Consider the following 24892-nt stretch of genomic DNA (forward strand, 5'->3'; position numbering starts at 1 on the left):
CCCCTGAAGAGGGCGGGAACAGATGTGCCTATAGGTGTGTGCGTATTCTTTACATCTATATCATCTGATCAGTGTTCCAACAGAGAGAGGAAAAAATAAATCAATTCTCTGTGCAGAGTCCACGCCACTCAGCCGTCAAACTCTTTGGATTCAAAGCCTTTTCACTGCACACAGACTCCAGGCGTCTCCAGGACCTTCACGCTCTCTCTCCATCTACCTGAACGTTTCAATGTATTCATTCCGTTTTTAAATCACGTCAGTCGACACGCAGCCCTCTCATTCAGTCAGGCTCTCCTCCTTACAGGCATCTGGAACGACAACAGAAGAAAAAACAGCCGTTTTAGAAATAAACATGTACAAAGAGCACAGCGGTGGTCATCAATTGGAGACAAGGGCATGAAAGCAAACACATTCTTAATGTTAGACACGCGTATAAATCAAAACATTAGAACCGCTAAAGTAAAAATGTGTAGTTCCTCCTAAAGAAACTGCTGAGCAGTCTCGGGGCGACCCCTAGGACGTTGTTCTGTGGGTTCCAGAGGGAACACGGTGGTTCTGGTATGAGCCAGAAGCTGGGAGGTGTTTGGACTCTATCGTGTTTACTGAGCTGCTCTGTATGTCCTGGGACAAACTATCCTGCTGAAGGAGGCTGCTGCAATAAACGAGTGAAACTTGTGTAACAGCAGAACCTTTTCCCACTTGATGATTTCATTACATTCCTACCACTGCTCACCTTTTCTCACGCACACTGACCAAACAAAAACAGCAGAGTACCACCACACCTTCAGGAGGAAACGGGCTCGTGTTAGCATGAGACACTGTTATCGTTCCGCCTGCTTGTAATCGATACATTTGACTCGTCAGCCTAAAGTGAACTTTCTGTTTTCAAAATCTTTTTCAAGTGCTCCACAACTGACCCCTGTTTTCGACTGTAACCAGCTGAAGCAGCTTCTCTCAGACTGAGGTTATGTCAATACACACAGACTGAGCGGAGAGAAACGCGTCAATGATTTCTGGGTTAAACTTTGGAGTCGATCAATGACCGTGTGCCGTGTTTTCTTCGCAAACGCATCGCGCTAACTTTGATCTGGAGGAGCTACAACCACAACATGCAGCTGCTATCCCACACTAGAGTTGGTAAAAACTAGGTTAGCTTCTTGTTTTCTTTTCAAAACACGTCAATAACAAAGTTTGCTCAAGACAAAATGCAGACACGCGGACAGATCGAACTTCAACTGAGCAGAATATCAAACATGTTTCTGCACGTAAACAACTTATTTACAGGGTTCTTATCTGGAAGATGAACCAGAGAAAGCACTCAAGGCTAAAATACAAGAGCAATCCAGATTTAAATGTGTCAGCACTGCACTCAGGACGTTCACAGCAGTGTTAAAAACACTGACGAGCAAATTCGTTAGTGTTTTTTTTCTTTCTTTTAAAGCAGGGGTTCCCAACTCTGGTCCTTGAGGAACACCATCCTGCATGTTTTAGTTGTTTCTCTGCTCCGACAAACCTGATTTTAATAAATGGATGATTTACAGGCTTCTGCAGAACATGACGTAATTAAATCACTGAATCAGGTGTGCTGGAGCAGGGAAACAACTAAAACATGCAGGATGGTGTTCCTCAAGGACCAGGGTTGGGAACCACTGTTTTAAGGAACCATTTCTTGCCATCCGTTTTAAATCTGTCAGACATGTTTGGGGTTAACACTAAGGGCATAAAGTTTGAGCATTTACCAGGCAGCATAGCAAATTTACAGGCAAAAATTTTAAAGATGGAGTAGACAACACTGCAGCTTAAAGCGTCACCCTACAGGTCAAGCAGAACGTTGACGAACATCATCATGCCTGCTCTGAATCGGAGGACGAGCAGCCACGACTCAGACAGCTGCTGTTCCTACCTGGGACTGGGTTAGAGGATTGGCGGGAGGGGAAAGCTCAGGATCCAGGGCAGTGGGGGGAATGGGGGGTTACCAATGCTGAGCATCTATACCTGCAGGGCTGAGCACCAGGGCCTGGAGGATGTCTGAAAGAGAAACTATGCCCTCGATACTGGAGTGCTCATCCACCACCACCAGCCGATGCACCTGGGGTAAAATAAGAAGAAAAAAGTCAAAAACAGTTTAAAGCAAAGCTAAAATACTGTTAGGTTACCTCTGAATAACAAAATCTTTAAATATTTGTGTCTCACTTCTGCTTTGACTATTCTGTCCACAATTGTCTCCATAGTCTCCATTTTATGACACTTCATAACCCCTTCGAAGTACTGAGAGCGATGTTTCAGAGCCTGCGTCACTGTAATGTCCAAGTTGTTGTACGTCTTCTCTGCAGCCAAGTTCTGCACAAACATGAATCAAGAGATTAAAGAAGAATCAAGCCTCAAAACGAGCTGCTTTGTCTCTCCACCAACGGACAAAGTAAACTTACAATCACGTCAAACTTAGAGTAAATATCCACGACTTTGCCTGCAAGAGAGAGAAAAAAAAAAAAACAGAATGTGAAAACTGTTCACTCCGTCATAAAAATAAAAGCTCTGCAGAGTCACGATTAGTTGGTCATCATGACTTCACCTGAATCCACGACAGGCAGAGCAGAGACTCGTCTCTCCACAAAGATGTTGAGTGCTTTGATTATGGGCGTGTCTGGGTGGATGAAGGCGATGTCGTGGTACGTCCCGATGCCCAGCTCCCCCAGAGTCTGCTTCATGAACGCTGGCTTTGGCATTTCACACATCTGGAATTTACAAACACAACCAAACGAGACAAGAGAGAAACTATTTTTATTGACCACAAGAGGGAGCCAAACAAGAAAGAAAGAGACAAGCCAATTATTGAATCATCTATCCCTCTGTTCTATCCAGACTGATTACAGATGTGTCCAGCTACAGACTGATAGTGACATTGAGAAGGGGGGGGGGGGGGGGGGGACTCACAAACAGCTGGAGAAATTTGAGGATCCTCTTGTGTGTGAGAATATAAAGTGCATTCCCTGTGACAGGGTCGATGACAGGCAGGCGGTGAATTTTGTTTTTGATGAGGGTGTAAACTGCATCAAAAAGGCTTAAAAAACAACAAGAAAAGGAACATTTTATTACTAATACCTCACAGGAAGATACTCAACACGAACATCTAAAACAGTTTTAGAAAGCCCACCTTGCTTCCGGTGATATGTTGACCAGAGGTTTGAATGTTGCTTGAAGATAAACCTCTGTGGGGAAAGAATAGAAAATTAGGATTAGACTAACACTCTCACTGCATGTGTGCTGAAATAGAACAATACTCGCCTCTCCACGTCTCCAGCTTATGTTCCTCTAATTCATAAATTTGCACCTGAAACAATGAATTAAAACGAGTTTTTAAACCGTCCTACGCAGAATGTGGTCATCTGTCAGAGTGACCTACCATCGGTGACTTGTAGTATCTGTGCAGTATGATGATGAAATCTGTGATTGTCAGCATTCCTGCAGTAAAAACAGGCATCAAAACAGATCAAATCCATAAACAGAACCAAGCCTGCAGGGGTCGTGCAGCTGGGAAGAGACGGAGCACACAAGGGCGTGGTTCAAACACCCTCCCTGCTTATACTCACATTGACTTGACATTCATTATTCATCACAAGCTGAGTCAAAGCAAAGCTCAACAAATTCAACTCACCACAGGTTCGCCTTTTAACTCCAGATAACTGACAGAGACACGTTTCTGCAGCTAGTCTTCGCTCGAGTCAATTCAGACACGTCTTTCTGTGCCTAATGGTCTAAGACAGCTCGAAAATTGTCTTCTTTAAGAAACATTACGCTCCACCAGCCCTCACCATTAAAACAGCTTTTATTTATGGCAAACCAGCACAGCAATGGCATTTTCTTCTCAGTTTAGAGAAATAAATAAAAAATGGGAGATTGTTTTCTTGACTATATGTGGCAAAGTCAAATGTAGTGTAAAAAGTTTGACTTTTACATTTATGTGCCAAAGCTTTAATGTTTTAATCCAACAAATTTATGAGGGCGAACTTAAAACAGCATGTTGCAAAAAATAAAAATAAAGCTGCTTTAAAATATATGTGGCAATATTAGTCCCTAAAGTAATTAATTTAAAAAGGTATTAAATAACAAGACTTTTTATTTCTGTTAACGGGTTCTTACCCACAAAGCTTTGCTTCTCTGTGTCCCATAGCGGAGCTGCTCGAACACCGTTAGCCACCAAGGCAAAGAACGCTTTTTTAACCTGCCAAGAGACAGGGTGGAAAAAACAAAAGTCTATTCTGAGACAAAAAAAAAAAGTGACAGCATATTTCAGTCGTTGTTAACTGATCAACAAAACTGCTCAAGTAAAAATATAACCACCGTTTACTGATCCAAACTGGTCACTGTGAATCATCTCAGCTTCTCCAAACATTTTACCATAAAGGTGAGGGGAAGAGGAAGGAGATAAACTTGGGTTAAAGGCCTCATCTTTATTTTATAAAAGGAAAATAACTATTTGTGGCTCCCAGTTGTTTTTTCTTCTGTAGATGAGTAATCGTAACTCTTAGCAGTTGAAGATTTACACATCAAAGAGTGCCAACCTTTCCTGGATTATTGTTTAACAGCTTTATGGTAATATCCTCATCACCCAGAGGTTAACTCCTCCATCCTGTTTTAATGCACATCCACTTAAGAGCTGAAGGTCTGTTCAGGTCTGATCATAGGTTAGGGTGGTGTACCAACCTGGAGCGCCGTGTCGAACACAACCAACTTGGAGCTTGTGGGGACGATGTCGTAGCACTTGTGGGATTTCATGAAGCGCATGTAAATATCACTCTCGGGCTCAGCAGCTTGGAGAAACAGAAAGCAGGAAGAATATATCTTTAGGAAGGAGGAAAATCTCCCAGGGAATAAGTAATGACAGGCTGGAAACAACACATGCACACAGCCTAAACACTCATTACAGCCACGGACCACTTAGTCACTTTCCTGCTCCATCTTACAGATAATCGCTCTGCTGCTTAAGTTTTTCCACTGTTTGTGTGCTTGTTGACATTTAAAGCAAATTACTCAGATCTAAGATGAGACATTCAGACTGGGCTGGATTATGGTTTGTTTTTGTTAAAATACATAATGTGATGGCACAACATTTGTCTATGATATTATGAGCTCTACAGGTGAAATTAAACAGGAAGTGAGGGTTTTTCCAAGTTGATCCTAAAACAAAAATCGGCAAATAACTTTTATATCCTGCAGTCTTTCCATCATGCATGACGAAGTCTGAAAATTTTTAAATCGTGGCTCTTTGTTGAGTCTTTAATCTCTTCAGCCCTGAACACCTGTCTGCCCTGATGAAATACTGCTGTGTGAAATTCACAATATTTAAATGAACTGATCTATTAATAAACCATATCATGTTGAGGGAATGGTTCAGATTCATGCGAGCGGATGAATCTTTAGCTTCAGGGCTGAACTGGCTGCTTACAGCTCAGTAAAATACATGACACTGGAAACAACTGGATTCCCAGTTCTACCCCACCACCTTCACAGCGTTGAAAGGGAGCTCAGGACACTTACCATCATCATCTAGTTCAAGTTTCTCCAGCATGCCTTCGAATAAGCCGTAGACCTGCAAGAAAACAGGTAGAAGTTGAGTAAAAGCTCACGACAGCAGCACAACAACACAAACTTTGCAGTAAATCGTGAGTGACGCTGACTGTCCGCCCGCCCCCCGCAGGCCGCAGGAGACCACACAGTCTGGAGAGTCCAATAATAAAAACACACCCACTGAAACAGCCAAACAGCGTCGCTGAACACTTCACCTCGGCTAAATATACACGGTGTGACAGAAAACTCCAAGAGCTGCGGAGCCACAACTTCACCGGAGCGGTTTCACTTCAGCACACACACCCCCATACTCAAGCGCGAGGTGGAACAGTCCGGGTCCGTTTGGTGCAGGAGGAGGAACCGATGCTGCTCAACACATGCTGGCCGACATTAAACCGACAACTATAAATCACCAGCAGACATCATTCAAAACGAGTAAACGACACTGACTCACCATGAGGACGCGCGGTGTGGAGCAGAAAAGCAGGAAGCGCTGTGCCCCGAGGACACGCCCCTTCATGCAGGAAAACCTGTCTGCCGCTCCATATTAGGAAATCCTTTCCGTTGCCTAGCAGCAAGAAGCTGGGGAAGCCTTGTTCAGCGCCTCACACTAAATCAGCCACAAGACTAAAATAAAAATGAACAAAACGCAACTTCCTGACGCCTCAGCTGAGGCAGCAGGCTGAAAGTAGGTTCACCGGCTGTCCCTTAAAATAAAGAATCGTCCCGTATTTAAAAAAAAAAAAAAAAAGTTCCTTATTAAGCTAAGAAAAACACTACAAGTGACACGGTTATTGTCTAATCAGAGCTGTTTAATATTGGGTTAATTTTCTGAAGGGAAATATATATAATTCAAATATACTTTGGTTAATCTGTTTCATGTTGCTGCTGATCTGTTTCAATGTTGATGTGTTCATGCGTGCACATCTGCTCACAGACTCATGTTCATGTTTGTGCTGATGTTCAATGTTTTATGTTATGAGTGCTTAGTGTATATTTAGTTGATGTTTTTCTTAGTTCATATCTTAGATGTTATTACTGTTTTTCTTATACATTTTATTGTTGGATGTAACTGGGACCCCGTGTACATAATTTCGCTCCACCACATGTACCACATGAGGTGCGAATGACAATAAAGAAACTCTGACTCTGACTCTAACTAAATCTAATAAGCAGTTTGTTGTTTTTTGTTGTTGTTGTTGTTTGTGGCTTTTTGTCTGTTAAACAACTCTTCATTTAAGGTGGAGTTTAAAATATTTCTAACACAGAGTCCTGAATGTCTTTGCTGCTGAAGAAGAGTCATTGAAACTAAAAGTAGCAAAACACTAGTTCAAAGAAGACAAAATGCTAAATGCTGCTGGCTAAAAGCCAAAAGGCTAGCTTAAAGGTAATACAATGTTAGCTAAGAGCTAAGGCTAGTTAAAAGTAGCTAAATGAAAGCTAAAAGTCAAACAAGGCTATAAAGTCGCCAAGCAGACACTGATTCTTATTATTTTCAAACACTTCTAACATATATCAGTTTGTTGAATGATTAATCTCCTTAATGACGTTGCTCTTTGCAGAACGAGTGTTCAACAGCTAAATATGATTGAGACAAAAACGTTGCTCGTCTCTCAGCACCACCCTGTCCAACCAGCGTTCCTTATTTCACTTTCTAAAAGTTGACAACCCAATCTGAAATTGTGCCACCAAAACTGTCAACGTGCTGAAAATATGCTGCATCACGCTCATAAAAATGTTTGTTAAAATGATTTTTTGTGTCCCGACCTCCAAGCGCCTTCTCATCCAACCTTTCAGCTAGTCTGAGAAAAACTGCACTCCTGCTCAGGATGCTCTCCAGTCCCCCTGTGTCACCCTGCAATGATGACGCAGCACTCCTCCAAAAATCTACCTCTGCACTTTCATAAATCTGGCCCCGCTGCACTTACAGCAGGCATCTGGCCTGCCTCTTTTTCTTAACAATCCTCCAGGAGGCACACAAACCCATTCAGTTAATTGCATTTGAATTCCCCCCTGGTAAACTGCACCTCCAGATCATTTTCTGAGGCTCTTGTGTGTGTGATGGAGAGACACAGAGTGAACCCAAGTCCCTGGGTGTTAATATCAACACTGGTGATGAAATATTGATTCTCCATCTCTGCCTCAAATCTACTATCACTCCAGGCAGACAGATTGAGACAGGGCTTCAGATAATTATTTCTTCTAACAGCGCAGTGAGTCATGTAGCAATTCCACTCTCGCTGAAGGTAATCTGCCATCACATCGTGGCTCGCACCGCCAGAATCCCATCGTAGCTGATATCCAATTCAGTTTGAGGTAAGACCCAAATGTCAAGACAAAATGTACATGCTACATTCTGCTGCAAGGTGCTCAGAGCAAATACAGTCCTACTGAAAATGCTCAACAGCTCTCTGTGTTGGCATCAGTGGTTTTCACCACCAGCACCACCTAAATACACCCTTATGACTCCGAGTAAATAGAGACATGAGTCCCAGAAGGTGTCCAAGGGTGCTGTTATGCATCCAAAAAGGAAAATTAAAGTTTTAATTCTCAAGATCCCATGATCCGTCCAGCTAAAATTGTTTGTGATATTAAAAAGTGTTCAAATACAGCATATTACTCGTGAGAAAATAAAATTTAGTTCAATGATGTGTCTCATTCAGGAAGTAAATGAACATTCTTACCATCTCCGATAAATGACACGATAAACTGATAAATTATATGCTCTAACGAGGTGCCTGAAGTCATCACCCCCCCCCCCCCACACACACACACACACACAATGTCTGAACAGACTTCTTTCAGAGAGCAGTTTGAGTTTTCAAGGACAAAAGTTAGAGAAGCTGCAGAAAACTCTCAGCTCAGAAGAAATGAAGCCTCTTCATCTTTAGCTCAGCACTTAGCTTCATTCAACTCGTGCATCTTTCAGTTTATCTCAAATATGGGAAGTCAAAACTTCTAGCTGCTGTAAGAAATGATTTGCATGTAATCCATTTTCTCCAAGTATAGCTAAAAGTAAACAAAGTTGGATTCTTAACAAATGTATTAAAACGTGCTTGTGTGACTCACTTGTTGTGAGGTAGAGTAGGGTGGCACAGGGCTCGTTGAAGGGATCCGGGATTTGGCAGAGAGGAAGCTGGGACGCTGTCCTGTGTCCGACGGGGTGGAGAGGGACCGGGCTCGAGAGCTGGGCTCCAGGCGGTCGATGCTGGGGCCACTCTGCTGGGCCTCCTGGCTCAGCATAGGCTGGCTGAATGCCTGGGTCGGGGTGGAGGGCGGCGTCGAGAATCCAGAAGCTGCAGATAAAGAAAAGGTCCCGGGGAGATTTCTCAGCTTAACTCTTGCTTCTTTTGATTTTTATCCTTCCAGCTTTCAGAGAACCTGATTGACATCACTGAAAGGGGTTTACTGGAGAAACTGTGCTGCTTCAGATGCAATCGGTGCTCTCAGCTGTTACGTTGGAGAGAGAATGCCTCCTCATGAATGCATTGATCTTGGACAGATGAAAACTACACAGATACAGTGATAAAACATCAACACAGGTATTAATACATTAATCACACTAGTATAATAGGTTGGCTTGAAAACCACACATAAAAAAAAGTATTTGTGGTGAAACCATGAAAACATGTTCATTCTCATGCAGTATTATGAGATGTCACACTCAGAGTACTGTATGACTCTCAGCTACTACCACACCAAATCTTAGCTCATTAGCTCATATTCCAGCTGGAACAAGACTAGAACAGTTAAACAGATCTGTACTTTATGAACGTTTAATTAAAATGCATTTAGAGGTCTCAAGTTATTTTGCTAACAAAGTTGACCCCCAAGATTTTATATTTCAGAATGTGCAGCATTTCTGCCATAAATGAATTTCAGCAAACAGAGTTGAGTCTAAATAGTTATTGACAACATTTTAAACAAAAGTCTTGAGCAGTCCTGCGCTCACAATGGACTGTGATAAATGGACTGTACTTATATAGGTCCTATCTTATGAAGACACTCACAGTGCTTTATACTACAATCTTTAACCCTTCATACAGCACTCTACTAGATCTCTACAAAGACTAGTCAGTACTTTATCACATCCATACACTGATGGGACACACATCAGAGGCAATGAGGGGTTCAGTGTCTTGCACAGGGACACTTCGGCATGTGACTGCTGGTGGATTCGAACTCCCAACTCTTGCATTGGAGGACGACTGCTCTAACCGCTAAGCCATGGCCGCCCTCACAATGTGCTGTGGATCAGTCTCAGCTACTACCACACCAAATATTAGTCAATTTTACAAACACTGACCTAAGTTTTAGCCATTTGTGTGTGTGTTTTTTTAAGGCCAGCTGGTTGTGGCAGCAATCTCAGTTGGAGTTAACTTCAAAACTTTATCAGCTGTAGATGTACATCCAATGATTACTTTCTGCAAGGTTCATTAAAACACATTCAGAGGTTCTGACCCATAAATACACACATAAAAGCATTATCTCTGCTTTATCTTAAAAACACACAAATAGGATTTTGGATTTTCTTTGTTCTAAATTTTAAAGCCACTTGTGATTTTTGTTATATTTACAACCGTGATGATGATTGGGGGAAGTACTAACTACTATTTATTTATTTTTTTAATTCTAGTGTAGATTTTCATGTTTTTTTTTTTGGGGTCAGTACATTAGCACCCCCTCTGACAAATCTCAAAATGAAGGAATGAGAATAACCCCCTACATGGTGTTTTATTAACTCTCATCCAAGACCCACGAGGGGACAGTAATTATATTCAGCTTGAGCTCATAATTACCCTAAAGTAAAAACATGTGTTGTTAACAGCTCACCGTTTTGTTCAGTAATTTACTATGTTCCACCTGTTCTTCATTCTCCTCATTGGTTAAAACTCGCACATAATCAGTTATGTCTTTGACTTAAAAAAAAAAAAAAAGCAAACAGGATGCAGTTTGGATACCCTGAAGACGTTTTAAATATAAATGTGATTGCACCATTTGTTGGAAGTTTCCCAAGAGCATCACTTATGATTAAATAATCATATCCCTGACTTTAAGGTTTTACTTGTTCCTGGAACATTCTACACTGCAGCAAACAAACAGCTGTTGACATCTGCATCCTCCCGACAGTGCTCATAAAAATTCACCCAGGGCAGTCCAAGGCTCGGCTCATGAATAAATGCAAATTAATGCTGTAAGAAGTGATCAATAATGAATCTATTCAGCATCGTTATCTTTCTTCTCTTCCTGGTGTTGCTTCTTTAGAACCTGCTGTCTGTGATGCAGCTGCTCCCGCTGAGGTGTCCCATCCAGGGCGTACGTCACAGGCTCGTTTACGTCTGGCACCATCGTCCTACGTGGGTCGACATGTGACACCCACGCTGCTACAGCTCGTCCCCAGGGACACATTTCTGGGACCGGACAATATGTGACATTAACTATGTGGGCCAAATAGTTGCCATTATGAGCTGTTCAGCACGAGATGCACAGGTGACCTTTATTATGACTAATGCTGGCGTGAATCAAAAGGTTAACTCGGTCAACACCACGAGATTATTAGTCTAAATAAATATTTAACGGAGATAAAAAGCTTCATTATTTAAATGTTAGCAAGTCTCTTCACTGGTTTAAGAAAGTTACTGCGTCTCAGTTAATTGTAAAAACAGTTCTTAAAACCATCAGCTTCAAAGCTGCCATTAAAAACTGAATATTATTGTCGTTAAAAAAGGTATCTTACACTTTTCCTACAGCAACCCCAGTGTGTTAAGTGCACATTTTTTCTCCACACTATCTCTTGACATTTAGTTGGCGCTGACGGTCCCTCTTTGGTGCGCCCAGCTTCCGCTGTGAGGCCTTCTTTTTTTAGCCACGCTGTTGTGGCACATTCCACAGGAGCAGATAACAGCGAGGCTGCGAGCCCCCTCATCTATCTGGCTAATGGAGGGCAGTTAGGCACCACCAAGGAAAACGGGACATGGATGCATTTCTGTAAAGTACATAAATCCTTCAAAGTTACCAAAGATGATAAGATTCTGGTGTTATAGACTCAGACTAAACAAGAAAGTCTGACTTGACACCTCTTTTCAATCTGATTTTCTATAAGTAATCTATTATGCAGCTCTTTAAATTAGAGATTAATAATGAAATGCATTTTCTTTCTAACTTAACAACCCCCCCCACCCCCATATACCAAACACTTTTCCAACAGCTCAAATCTGAGGAGTCCTACTATGTTTAAAGTATCTGATAGTTTGACTCTCAGATAAACAAGAATTGGCATCGATGCATTTCCCAAAAATCTGGCATTTAAAGAAAAATATTTTCATAAATAAAAAAGCACCAAGTAGATTAGTTAATACCAGGGTTATTCAACTAAAGTGCTCAGGGAGCCACAGTTACTGAAAGCCAAGAGCTCAGGGGCCAGACATACAGCAGTTATTGTCATTAAGTAAGTTTGTTTCATGGTTTAAAATCTAGTTGTTGTTTTTTAAATGACGGGCTGAACCGAGTTCATCCATGGGCCTGATTTGGCCCCTGGGCCACCAGTTGAATAGCCCTGATTTATACTAAAATAATTTTTACCTTAAATCTAGATCTCAAATAAAATGTTCATCTTCCAACCGAAAGATACCTGACTGCATATGTATATAATACTTGCAAAAATCTATTTATAAACAAATAAAAATAACTTCTGCAAATGTGATTGAAAGTATGAGGAAAAGATGTGTGCCGGTAATTATTGATCTCTAGCCAAACTATTCAACACGAGCGTTAATAACAGATTTTTACGGCGACAACGTGTTAGAGTAACACCCATAAAAGTGGATCTTCTCCGTCGAGTAGCTCCCTGAGGAATTGATAGGGTGTTTTTAGTCACATAGAGCCACACTGTCTCTTAAAGCAACACGCCTCATTTGTTAAGCTTGGTGCAGCACTGAGGCTCGTACAGCTCCAGAGAACACAACGCTGCAAAATCTTTACACCATAAACATCAGCTGGTCACTAATGGAAAAATGTGCAATAGCTACAATTCACATTGGATTTATAATATTTATAACATTTGATTTATCAAATAGGAAACTGCTCATCTAGTATCTGCATCAAGACACCAAATGTAAAAAAAAAAAACAATTGAAACTATAGAATTGCTAGGAAACATAGATGTCTTCTGGAGTAACGTCACAAAATATTAAATGCAGAAGTCAAACTCCGAAAGACTGCAGTAAACAAAAAGAAACGCGGTTTCATCTTGCGCAGTGCTGCGGCTCTGGATCAAAGGACTTCAGGCTGAAGTGTCATCAGGTCATAGAAACGCTGCATCTTATACAGCCACACATACACTAGATGTAAATCACACCGACACAACTCAGCTCCTCTCATCTGTTTAACCGGGGCCAGCTTGGCGCTGTGTTAGCAACTCTGTCCATTCTGTTTCCTGCATTGTTTTCAGTTTCCTGTAATGAAAACCTGAAGGATAATTAATTACATGTGGAGCTGCTGCGCCCATGCAGAGAAATAAAAAGTCTGCAAACATCCAATTCAGGATGATCTGACAGCTTCAGCTGCACTTTGATTATGTGTTTTCAATGGACGAGTTATTCTGAATTCCCTCTGGATGTGGGACAGAATAAATGACAATGATGAGAGACACAAAGATAAATTACTGTACAAGCATAGGTAACAGAAAATAAGTCATCTCACGTTAACGCTGCAGCTGCATGTCAAGTATTGTAATAATTACCATGCAGCTTGAGGACACTGAAGCTGCTTCTTTATGAATTGCTAATTGCTCAGCCTGTGTCAGCCCACTGCTTTAACGTCTTTCAGTCGTGTTCTAACACTTGTCCAGATGCACGGCAGGCACTTGTGAAAACAAAGATCAGCTGTGTTAGCAGCACCTTAACTTAATGTAGCACCCTCAGTAATGATACCGAGAAACACTGCTACATAGCTGCTGCATCATCAGACAAATCACATCTTTTAGTCTTCATCTCTTTTTCAGCCTTTTAACCAGAACAAAGATTTATATATAAGATTCTGAAATGTGTTTTTAAAGAACGTCATTGCCAAAAAAAAGCTAAGAAGATGAAGTAGCAGGTTGTTTGGAATAAAAGAAGACATTTGTACTCCATTGAACATATTTTGTTGTCTGAAACTTTATATGGGGAATTCTTACTCCAGAGTCCTATGAAATAAAAATCACGTGTCATCCGTTTGTAGCATAATGCTTTTATTAGAAGAAAAAAAAATGCAAGTCATAATAAAAGCTCCAGAGAGCATCCTGACTTAGGCAGGCAGATATTAAATTCCTGCAGCAAAGCTTTCAATCTCCCAACAAAACTAATGCAGGCACTTTTAATTTGGGGTCAAAATACCCCTGAGACACTATAGAGACCTTCATACCAAAACATAACAGCTGTCTGCACCTTTCCTTATCAAGTGCGTTGACTGACAAGTTATTATTAGGGCAAAATATATATTTCATAGAGGAGGTAAAGCAAAGGTCTGAAGACTGCAGTTTGTGTTGCACCATTAATGTAGATTAGTGAGGATTAGTGAGGACAAGCTACAAGGCAAATGATGCACTAATTTAATTAATTATCCTAAAAGATTATGTCTTTACCAGCCACACCAGAACGGATAAGGATGAGGAATGAGTGCAGCACATTACCAGCCAGACACGACGCCTCCGATTGATGCCGCCCTTCTAACCCATCTTGTTCTTTTCGTTTCTTGCTCCTCCTCAGGCTACCAAACCTCTTCATGGAAAGCAATGGGTTGTTGGCTCGAAATTAAATGTGACCATGACCATCCGCATCACGATAAGAGCAAAACTACGAGCCCAAGTAAGAATTCCTCCGTTTACTTTCTTGTTTAGAACAAATCCAGCTGACGGAAGTTGGACAGAGAAAAAAATGGATCAACTTTAACAAAAACTCAAAAGAAAGCAGAGACTGTAATAGCCAGACATAAAACCCTCCTACAAAGCTAAGCAGTGAACCAGCAGGAAGCGTTGAGCAGCTCCTATATTTGGTCAAAAAGAGAAAAATCCAAAAGCATTAAGTCCAACAGAACTTCAGCTGCAGGGATGCGAAGATCCGGCACAGTCTTTTCTCTCTTCAGGAGTGCCAGTGCTGTAAATTGTCAGGTGCAGCTGTGGAGGGCATCTCTTTAATATAGCACGCGTGTCAGCAGCCTGTAAAAGGAGGCCAGTCTATCGGAAAAGCCCCTCCGATTGGCTCGGGCTGCACGTCTCTCCGCCCTCCCTCTTCTCAGAGTAAATTCAGCACAGGAGCATCTGCTTCACTCAGTCATCACGTGATGTCACTTCTTCAGGGCAGCACTGGCTGACAGCTCTCTGAGGGGAAAGTCTTCAACTAAAGTCCACGTATTAAAGACATTTGTCCCCCTCGGTCATTTGCACAGTTAGGTGACTGTAGGTTTTCTGCACTGGACCCTTAAGACTGCTGAGGTGGACAACAGTGGGACATCCCATGTGCCGTCAGCTGATCAGAAAGCTTCCACTGAATATCAATATCATCTCAAACACTCTGACTCAGTACTAGCTGCTTGTATTAGTTGAAGCATAGCCAGTGAGGATCTCCATTAACATATTATGCAACCACACTCAGAACAGTCTGACCAAAGAGCTCAAATATCACCAAATAATAAGACATTTCTTGTGTTGTGGCGACTACAGAACCTAAATCATTAAACAGCTTTTTAACTAAAAAATTATAATGACCCTACCCTTGTGTGGCCTGTATCTTAAGAATATACAAGGTCAAAACTACCCAGGTCTTTTATTTACTGGCAACATACATCTCACAGTGGCAACAGAGAGTGAGTGTGTGGGTTAAAAAAAATAAAAACCAAAGACTGCATGGCTGTGAGAGGAGCCTCTGAGAGTCTGGTCACTTCCAGATAAGGTGATGGAAACACAACAGCAGCAAGAGGCTGACAATGTCCAGGCGATGGCTAAACATATTTAGAACTGGCTGGAATGGGGTAACATTCTCGTCATATTACAAATACAGCCAAGAAAAAAAAAAGTGCTCCAGAAAACAGCAATAGCAGCTTACTACACCAAAACACAAACGAAGAAAAAAGTGGAAAATTAGGATAAGGAGGAAGTGTTGAAGCAGTTTGGTTTGGAAGATACATTAGGATTAAACTCTGTCTTCAGCACACCCTTGTGGTGAAAGGAGGATGTCTACAAAACCAATTCATTAAAAATTAAACATAAAATTAACAATTCAGAAGCCCATACAATAAAATCAGGACTGACAGACCCAGTTTCTTGTTCTGATCAGGTTCGACTAAGTGTTGCTGCCCTTCAATTCAGTTTGTTTAATGCAAATTCACAACAAATATCCTCTCAGGGCACTGAAAAAACAAAACAGTCCAAATCATAAAGCAAATCCAGTTACAATCACGTCATTCCTATTATAATAAACTAATTATATAATGTAATTAAATGTGTCTTAGTAAGTCAGCAGACTGTGTCAAATTTTATAGTTTTCTACATTTGCCTTAGAATCTAGCAGTTTTTTGTTATTTTTATTTTTTTTAGCCATCCTATTTGTAAAAAAAAAAAAAAAAAATCTGTATGACTTTTTATAACTGTTTATTGTTGTTGCTGTTGTCCATTGTTGTCATCATTCTTTGTTGAAATCAGGTCTCTTGTAAATGAGTCCTCGAGGCTCAATGGGATTTACTGGTCTAAATAAAGGTTGAATGAATGGAAAAAAAAAATCCATCCATTGCAATTCACCTAAATATTTTCAATCAATGAGTCAATCCAAATTTACTGATTCAGAATATTTCCCAATAAACAATCATGAAGTACAAAAAAAACAAGCAAAAAAAGCCAGTGGAACAGTAAATTATTAATCTTACTGATATCACTGACATGTCATTAAAAAAGCAGAGCAAAGATTTTTGTGTTTCATTGCTTCAATGCGCTGCTTGTTACTGACGCGTGAAAGAAAGGTTCATTTTATTTGCTCAAATGCAATTCAGTGTTTTAAATGAACAAAGAAGAAAAACAGATTAAATCCCTGAATGGGCTTATTATCACTTTATCACCATGAAATGTGAACAGTCATGGTGTGTGTGGGTAAAATCTCTCATGAACAGAAATTAAACTTTCAGAAAGTAACAACTGGACGTTCTTCTTTTGGAGTCAACCCAGTTCAAGATGGCTAGATAGCCCAGATTAGTCGAAACTAGATCAACTAAAACTCAATAAAACTGATATATCTCGAGATAAACCGACATGTTTATAGAGACTTTCTCAACACATCCTCTCAGAACCAACAGATCTCATGAGAATATCAATATTTCATGAGAACAAGCAGAAAAGACAAGACTGTCCCTTCTCATATTAAGATAACGCGAGTTCACAAAATAGCAACTGATGTGCATTTCAATAAACACTGGGTCTGTAATTTTCATTAGTTTTTTCTTTAATATTCTATAAGGTGCCTGTGGATATAAATACGAACATATTGATACTCGGGTCTTTTATAAGACACCTCAGTCCAGGACTTACACACCTTCTGGCCCCCTTGGTGTGACCTCTGAATGGATCGAGGAGGTGAAGGGGATTAAAGTTAACCCACCCCTGGTGCACATCTGTGGCATGAAGTGAGGCAGTAACAGTTGTAACAGTCCACATGTGAAAATGTAAGTTAGCATCACGGCTCAATAATGTGATAAGCTAATGAGATCTGGTCTGTGCGACCTCCCAGTCATGGGGTTAAACAACAAACACGCTTATTACCAAGGAAACATCGATGATGACGCACAGCAGTTTTATATCAAGTTAAAAAATTAGTTAAACATAAAAAAAAATTGAGGAACTGATATTTTGAAAACAATACAAAGAAGGTGTCTGTCAGACGTTTGATGCGCTGCGCTCCACGTTAACCCAGCCGAGTTCTGCTCCACGCCTCTTTTGGTTCCACGCTGCTCCCTTCATGTCTGAAAGCTCACGGTCAGAGGCAGCTTAGAGACGGACTGGTCCGTGCGGTCATGTTTTATGATGCAGTTTGACGTTTACTTCTCCGATTCCTTATGAGGCAAGAACACCTTTAATAGTCCAGAGATAATTTAATAAGAAATGTTAACTAGAGTTGGTTTTTAATCTTTAACGCTTTTCAGAAATGAACTTCTATGTAGGCAACACGATTGTTGGTTCTGCTGAGATATCTCTCATGAAAATTCTTCTCTGTTAAAATGTAACAAAACCGGTGAGATGTGAGACTTTCTTACTGCGTATTATGATTCTGAAAATCCCAAAGTGAACCTCTCTGGTGTGCTCAGAAGGTCATTTATAAATGTACCTGGTTACGATTCTCAGTGGCCACAAATCATTTAGTTCCACGAGAGGTTACACCTCAAACCACATCATGAATTTATGATCCAAAGCATTTGCTGTAGGAGTTTTACTCCGTGCATGTTTTGGTGCTCTGTTAGTTTGGTTACCATCATCAACGGTCTCCAGAGGAAACGGCGCGTACCTACTTTTAAGGTCTGGCCCTAGCTGAGCCAACCACCAACCTCTGCCAAACAGACCCTCTGCAAGGAAACACAGAAGAATGGGCACAAGCACGAGCCAAAAACTATGACTCATCCGTAAGGCTGTTTGATGCGAGCGGTTTTCCATGAGGACGTTTTATTTTTCTGTTATACAACCATCAACCGCCCAAATACATGGAGACACGAGAGCTGAAGATCTGCCAGCAAAGTCTGTTCTTCATAAAGCATGGTCTTGTTCTACCCAGTTTGTTTCACTTCTCCCTATTTTTGCATTTTTAATGTTGGCCGTTAAATGCATGCTGGCCAGACTCCCACGGGTGTGGAGCCGAACCAGTAATTGAATATAACAAACCGTCTTTTCAGGCCATTGTGTAATGTTTGGACCATGACTGGCACAACAAACAAAGACAGCCATTTCCTTTTTTCATTTGAGAGCTGTCAACAGAATTAAGAAGATGACGGATGACGAGGGAAATTCTCTGCACTTTTATGATCCATCGTCTGTCTGATGAACCTTGTGACCAGGTTGGCTGCAGATCACCACAAAGCAAAGCAGTGGTTTCTTCTTCTAAACAAAAGCTTGCAACAATGTTCAGTGGTGTAGAGAAAAAAGAAGCAAGCACAAAACTTCAATCTCAAAAAGAAAAACATGCTAAGTGACAAGTTCCTGAATGTGGTCTCAAATATGAGCAGGAAACCCAAATATTCAGAGATAACAGTTCCATCTATTGTGTCATACTTCCTTTGTGAAAGTCTTCCTCGGTGTTGTGTTTTTACGAGATCAGTGGCTATAAATCAAAATCTAAATGTTGCATTTGCTCTTTCAGGTGCAGCTTGTCTACTCACCTTTCCTGGTTCTGGAGAAAAATTTAATGCTTGCATTTGGGGAGCTGGACCTGAAGATGCCGCTGAAGCTTAGACGATGGGGGGACTTGGGTGAGGCGTTGTGATGGGAGGGATACGGGAAGATGGTCCTGGGTGAGGCTGAACATGGCCTTGGATGTGTCGGCGCAGAATGAGGTGTTGATGAGGCACTGGCCGGGCTCTTTGCAAAAACTCCTTTGACCGGGCTGGCTGAACGAATGAGACGCTCGCCCTGACGGACAACAAAAAGGCAGTTTTACTTTCAAGTCCTGAAGTAAACACGACTTATTATCAGAGTATTCGCTGCACAATCATGTATTATGTTGCAGAGCCAGTCCGTAAAAAGTAAACGAGCCAAAGTGAAACACTATATAAAGAAAAGGTTTCTTGTGAAACGAGAGCTACTCGTTGCACCTTCTCCCCAAGAGTCACTTCTCCATTTCACACATTGTTGGGCTTAGTTTAACTGCACGGTAACAGTTTGTGCTAGCTCATAAATCAGATTGAAACGTGAAGTCCTTTTTCTCTGACATTCTACACTCGTGTATTCAAAAAGTAGGAACACTGTAGTTAAATGTAGATAAAAGTCAATGATGTGATTCTGTAAGTCATTGAAGAAATTATACTTGGGTAAAAAAAAAAAAAGGGGGGGGGGGGGGGGGAAGCAGAGCGCTGCATTTGTTTTCTGTGCAGTTTGGAGTCTGAGCTCAATCTCCGCTCTCCATCCGGAAGGGGAGGAGCTGCGTGGGATATATATATGAAAAACAATAGTTTTAATTTAAAAACAAAAGTACAGTTTTGATTAATCAGACCTAAGGTTTAGCTCGTTTAGATGATGTTGAGCTCAGAGAACAGGACCGTGTTTGTGTGGTGCAGTTTACGTTTCTAGATGCAGTAACAAACTATTAACAACAGTTTTGAGCTGCATGCCTAAAGTTAACAGATTCAGTCCCACAATAGATTCATTTTGTTTTTAATATGGTGTGTGGGGACCCGAGAACAGATACACAACAGAGATTGGGTTTGTGGGCAAAGTAAAAAGCCACTGCGGTAATCGTATGTTAATTTAACACACATACAAAAAAAAAAAAAGGAAATTGTGCACATTTAGATTAACAAAAACCTGCAGGGTCTGCAAGACCGTGTTGTAGGATTTTTATAAACACTCTGCTTTGTAAACAACCATGAATTCACTTGAAGTACACAGATACAACGTGCCATTAAACCACGGAGGCGGATAATGGTGAAAAGCCTTCTGACTGATTGATTATGGGCTGCCTCTCTTGGATGTGACGTTTTAATGAAGCACTTGGAGTAAAAACAAAGCAGCGCTTGTTTAGTTATTCCCAGTGCACTTCATGGGAAAGCTGTGTTTGTGGCAGCACATGTTTATATTTATAAAAAGGTAGAAATTATTGTGTTGCAATCCCACAGCCAGCCTCTCCGTAAACAAGCTAACTTGCTTAATGCACGGTCCTTCTGTGCACGTGAGTGTGTGCATGTGTAGGTGATTTCGTCTTAAAACTAGTGTCAGTAGAGGCTCTTCTGTACCTCATAACATTATTCACAACTTGATGTTTAATCTCTTTAGTTACGAGAGCTTATTCCTGACATTAAGCAGTTTTTTATTTTTGTTTTGTGTTTTTTTTGTGTGTGTGTGTGTCTCCAATTTAGTTTTTTTTTTTAGCTTTTTTTTTAAGATGCTCACCTTAAAGGAAAACTATGTGCAACTACCGGTAACCTCATCAGCCTGCAGTGACAAACGTTACTGAACTTTTTAACAGCATACTAAGTGAATGTTTTTTTTTTTTTTTTTTTTAATATGTTTTAGTCCTACAATCAATCTTGTTGAGTAACTAAAATGTATCTACAAAAATGTCAATTTCACCGTGATTATCCCCTGCTACCACAAAAGAAAGGCAATCATGTAACTGACTGTGTCTGTATGTGTGTTTGTCCGTCTGTTAGCATAATATTTTATAAACTAGTGGATGAATTTCATGAAACTTTCCTTAGATTTTCATCAACAACAGAATAACGTTTGGAGTCAACTCAAGATGGCTTCCATTAGCAAACACAAAAAAAACCTCTATAACTCAGTCAGCTGAACAAATACTGAGCTAAAACTTTGGGTGGTAGTAGCTGAGGGTCATCCTCAACACATACTCTGAGCTCTAACAAATCGTGTGAGATCTTCGCTTAAAGCTTTGGCAGGTGAGGTGGTAGTGCCTGTGTTATGGACAGCGGTAATGGTATTGCGCTTTTTAAGCTTCTCTGAAGATACAATGGTCAATCAGGTCATCTTGACAGTTTCTCAACCAGTTTGATGGCGATAAGCTGGTTGGTCCATTTAAGGAGTGTACTGCTTGTTGGGGAAAACAGTTTACTTGGGACTCCTCAGACTGATGAAGCCCTCTGGATAGAGAGCGAAACATCTTTCCACAAAAGAGAAACTGTCCAGATGACCTGATTGATCATTATTGGATTTTGTACCTGGATAATTGAGCATGAACTTTGATGTCTCTGAAGATATACTTAAAGAAAAGCACAACCTTATTTAGTGAGTCAATGTCAGTACTTGAACTGCACTATGTATCTTTTATGCTCGTGACTTTCCGTGTTTAAAAGTCTGCCTTCGCAAGGTCAGTATGTAAACAAATGGAGAAATCCTTCCCTAATCGCTGTGCCGACTCCAAACCAAAACATGAGGAGTAGCAGTCAGCAGGAGACCGCTCCCACTACTGCCTACTACCTAATCTGGATGTACCAACAACAACAAATCATTTAACCATTTGTGAGCTCAGAGATGGTGAAGCACTGTAGTTAACAGAGAGCTCCAGCGCGGGGTTGTTTTTATTGTGACAGATTAAATGCAACTTTAATGTTTTCTAGTCTGTGCATAAAAAGCTACAAATGTTACAGTTAAGGGATTTAAGCCAGTAAAGAAGAAAACAAACGTCTCTGCAGAGAATAAAAATGCAGCGAAATGAATGCTACAAGGTCAAACACTATAATTGTGACAAGTTCAATCAAAAAGGGAAGGACAGTTTAGTCTGCTTTTTTGTGTACATAGGCACTTTTCAGTCTAAACCAATCCTTTGGCAATCCAGAGGAGCACACACACACATCTTTTCTATTTGCCAACAAATCTCAATCTCATATTGTGCAAGAGCTTGTCAAGGCATGCGAAGCTGCTATCAGGGTTTTGTCTAGATACTGTTCAGCATTTACAAAACACGGGGCGGCAAAGGTCGTTATCTATCCTGCACAAATGTTACAAAGATAAAACTTAAGCGTATCTTTTGCCTATATGGAATGATTTTTCCAGTGAAAAATACAGACAGTATGGCTATTTTGTTTGTGGAAGAAAAAATCACTTTGCAGTAGGAGTTTGAGCCCAGCTGCTGGGCTTAATGTTACTTCAAGCCAAAAAGAGTTAGCAGAAATGAAAAGATAACCATGTGTAATAATTCGCTCTTCCAAATCCCCATCTTAATAAATTCAGAGCCAAGCAAACACGTTCAAGCTGCCTTCATAAATCATGTGGCAGGATAAAACGGCAAGCTTGAGAAAACAGCTGGCAAGTAAATTAAAAAAGTCACGACCCCAAAAATGATTAAACGCACCGGATGAGCATCGCTTTTGGTCGAGCCACTCGTCTCCGCTTGAAGGGCAGTAAATGCACCGAAGTCCTGCAAATTAAAAAAAGATCTTTATGTAAAAAAAATAAACTTACAGAAAATACAACAAAAATAAATTATGTTTTAACATAATAATATAAAGCCACAAAGGCATGCAGAAAAAGCCAGTTTCTCCAATAAAATAGATCAAGGTTGTCACAGATAGGAGGGTTTGCAAAATTTGCTCATTCTTCTGCTGCTGTATGGAAACAATTACCAGGTTCTGCTTCTGCAATAAGCTTAGCAGGAAAATGCAAAACATATCATGGTTCTTCTCCATACCATCAGGACGGTGTAACATTCCACTATGGAAAACAAACACAAAAAAAGACGATGCAATGATACTCTGCGCAGCCAACAGGCCACTTCATAACAAATAAAGATTTAATATTAATCTCTATATAAAAAGGTTTCCTTGAAGACAAGAAAAATTCACAATGCGTCAGTTTCCAGTTCACTTGAAGGTCATCCATGAAAACTGTGGGGTGTTTGTTCCGTCTGTGCAAGTGCATATAAATGCATTATTTACAAACAACCACATTTGCATTGTAGTAAAGCAACTTTAAAACAAAACTTTAGAGCCACACACTGGAAGACAAATAATCCATGTGCAGACGGCCTTCAAAGATCGTGCTGCAGGATAGAAAGAATTAAAACAGTGACCTCCCCAAAAAAGTACTGTTACAATATTTGTAAATAACTTTTTTTTTTTAAATACAATCTGTGGTATTATTTGTGACTATAAGTATAAAAATAAAAGAATAAAAGGCAACTGTGAATCAGTCCAGGACAGTAAAATGAAATTAACTTAGAAACAATATTGATTTTAACTGGAGATCTTTTTCCTTTTGAAGTGTTTCTGAGCAAAGCTGTACGTTTAGAAGGACCCCCCCCCCCCCACACACACACACACACACACACACACAAACTGGTCAATAGCATGTTCTGGTTTGGAAAAAGTAAAATATTTCAGAAAAACAAGCATCATGTTTACCACAACAATGTCAACAAATGCATCTTGAGCCGGGGTGTTGCCTTCAATGACCTCACATTGAAGGCTTGCAGTTGAACCTGCTGATAAAATTCATCAATAAAATGTATTTCCAACTCGGCAGAGTTGTTTGTTGAAAAACAACCGAGTCCTTTCCTACACTAGGAAGATAAATTAAATATTTATGCTCCTGAACAAAGTAATGAACTTGCAGGAGTTGGATCAACAGAAGGAGCTGCCAATCAAGCGTCGCGCGCGACACCAACGGCTAAAACCGACTAAAAGTTTCACTCCTCGTTTATTTAAAATAAATAAATAAATACAAGGGTTCACCTACAAGCCAATTAATTCAACGTCACAGTAAGAAGCCAAATTAGATACTTCACCGACTCACTGGCATGTTAATCCGCAGACCTCTCTTCTTTTTCGGCATTTTCTTTGAGCTTTCCTTGCTGGACTCCATCACCGTGCTTCCCATTTTTGTGTCTCCCTCTCTCCCTTTAAAAGAGCCACACCGACAGCCGAGATAAAGTAATTGCTTGCGACAGCAAACCTGAACCAGCCGCCCCCACCCTCACTTTTAACCCCCCTACTTTTTACTACGACAACACGGAGCTGCTTCGTCCACCAGGAAATGGAATCGTATGCGAAAACGAGGCAGGACACACCTCCTCGTGAGGCTTCCAGGTTGTTTACAGGTGTGCTGCTGGATTCTGTCACCCCGAGGAAATGTGTCCCCTGCCGCGCTTCCGGGTTTCAGCCTGACGCCCAGATTGCGCAAATACATGATTATTCCGTAGTTTTTTTTTTTTTTTTTCTCAACACCTACAATAAAAACAAGCTTTGCGAAACATTTTTGCCTCGCGCAGCTCAGTAATCTGTCTGTAGTTACTTAAAAAAAATTACAAGATTATCACAGTTTTTCACCGTAAAATGCTGATGCTGGGATTGTTTTTTTTTGTTGTTGTTGTTGTCTTGCAGTATGTTTTCTACGACGGAGCTTTAGGGCAAAATATGGGAAAACTACTGTTTTGGGGGAGAAACCAATTTTAACACAACACCAGGTCAGTCACTGGTGCAGATTCCTCCAACAGATGTCACTATGACTTAGACTAGATATTGGTATACTTATTATATTCAATTATTGATCAGAGAAATATTTAATCTTAGTCATACTGACATCTGTTGGAGAAATATGCATAATGTACACACACACACACACACACACACACACACACACACACAC

The 24892-nt window shown here is 40.6% G+C and overlaps 1 protein-coding gene across 1 annotated transcript; it reads right to left on the bottom strand.

Moving 5' to 3' along the window:
• Positions 1-24228, bottom strand: LOC119415073 (5'-AMP-activated protein kinase subunit gamma-1). Its single transcript, XM_037682211.1, has 16 exons — positions 24041-24228; positions 22602-22667; positions 18958-19207; positions 8638-8864; positions 5539-5590; positions 4705-4811; positions 4141-4222; positions 3404-3462; positions 3286-3331; positions 3155-3209; positions 2935-3061; positions 2573-2735; positions 2430-2467; positions 2194-2340; positions 1996-2089; positions 1-308 (listed from the first exon to the last, which is right to left on the bottom strand). Exons 1-16 carry the CDS (start codon positions 24122-24124, stop codon positions 277-279), a joined length of 1629 nt encoding a protein of 542 aa, XP_037538139.1. The 5' UTR covers positions 24125-24228; the 3' UTR covers positions 1-276.
• Positions 24229-24892: the final 664 nt, after the last annotated feature.

This window comes from Nematolebias whitei, chromosome 9 (assembly GCF_014905685.2).
Source record: "Nematolebias whitei isolate Nwh7 chromosome 9, NemWhi1, whole genome shotgun sequence".
NCBI classification, from domain to species: domain Eukaryota; kingdom Metazoa; phylum Chordata; class Actinopteri; order Cyprinodontiformes; family Rivulidae; genus Nematolebias; species Nematolebias whitei.

Coding starts and splice junctions, on each gene's coding strand:
- LOC119415073 (XM_037682211.1), bottom strand. CDS start 24,124: ATGGGAAGCACGGTGATGGAGTCCAGCAAGGAAAGCTCAAAGAAAATG. Junction 2,736..2,934: donor TCAAATTTCTCCAGCTGTTT/GTGAGTCCCCCC, acceptor TGTAAATTCCAG/ATGTGTGAAATGCCAAAGCC. Junction 2,468..2,572: donor TCTGCCTGTCGTGGATTCAG/GTGAAGTCATGA, acceptor TCTCTCTTGCAG/GCAAAGTCGTGGATATTTAC.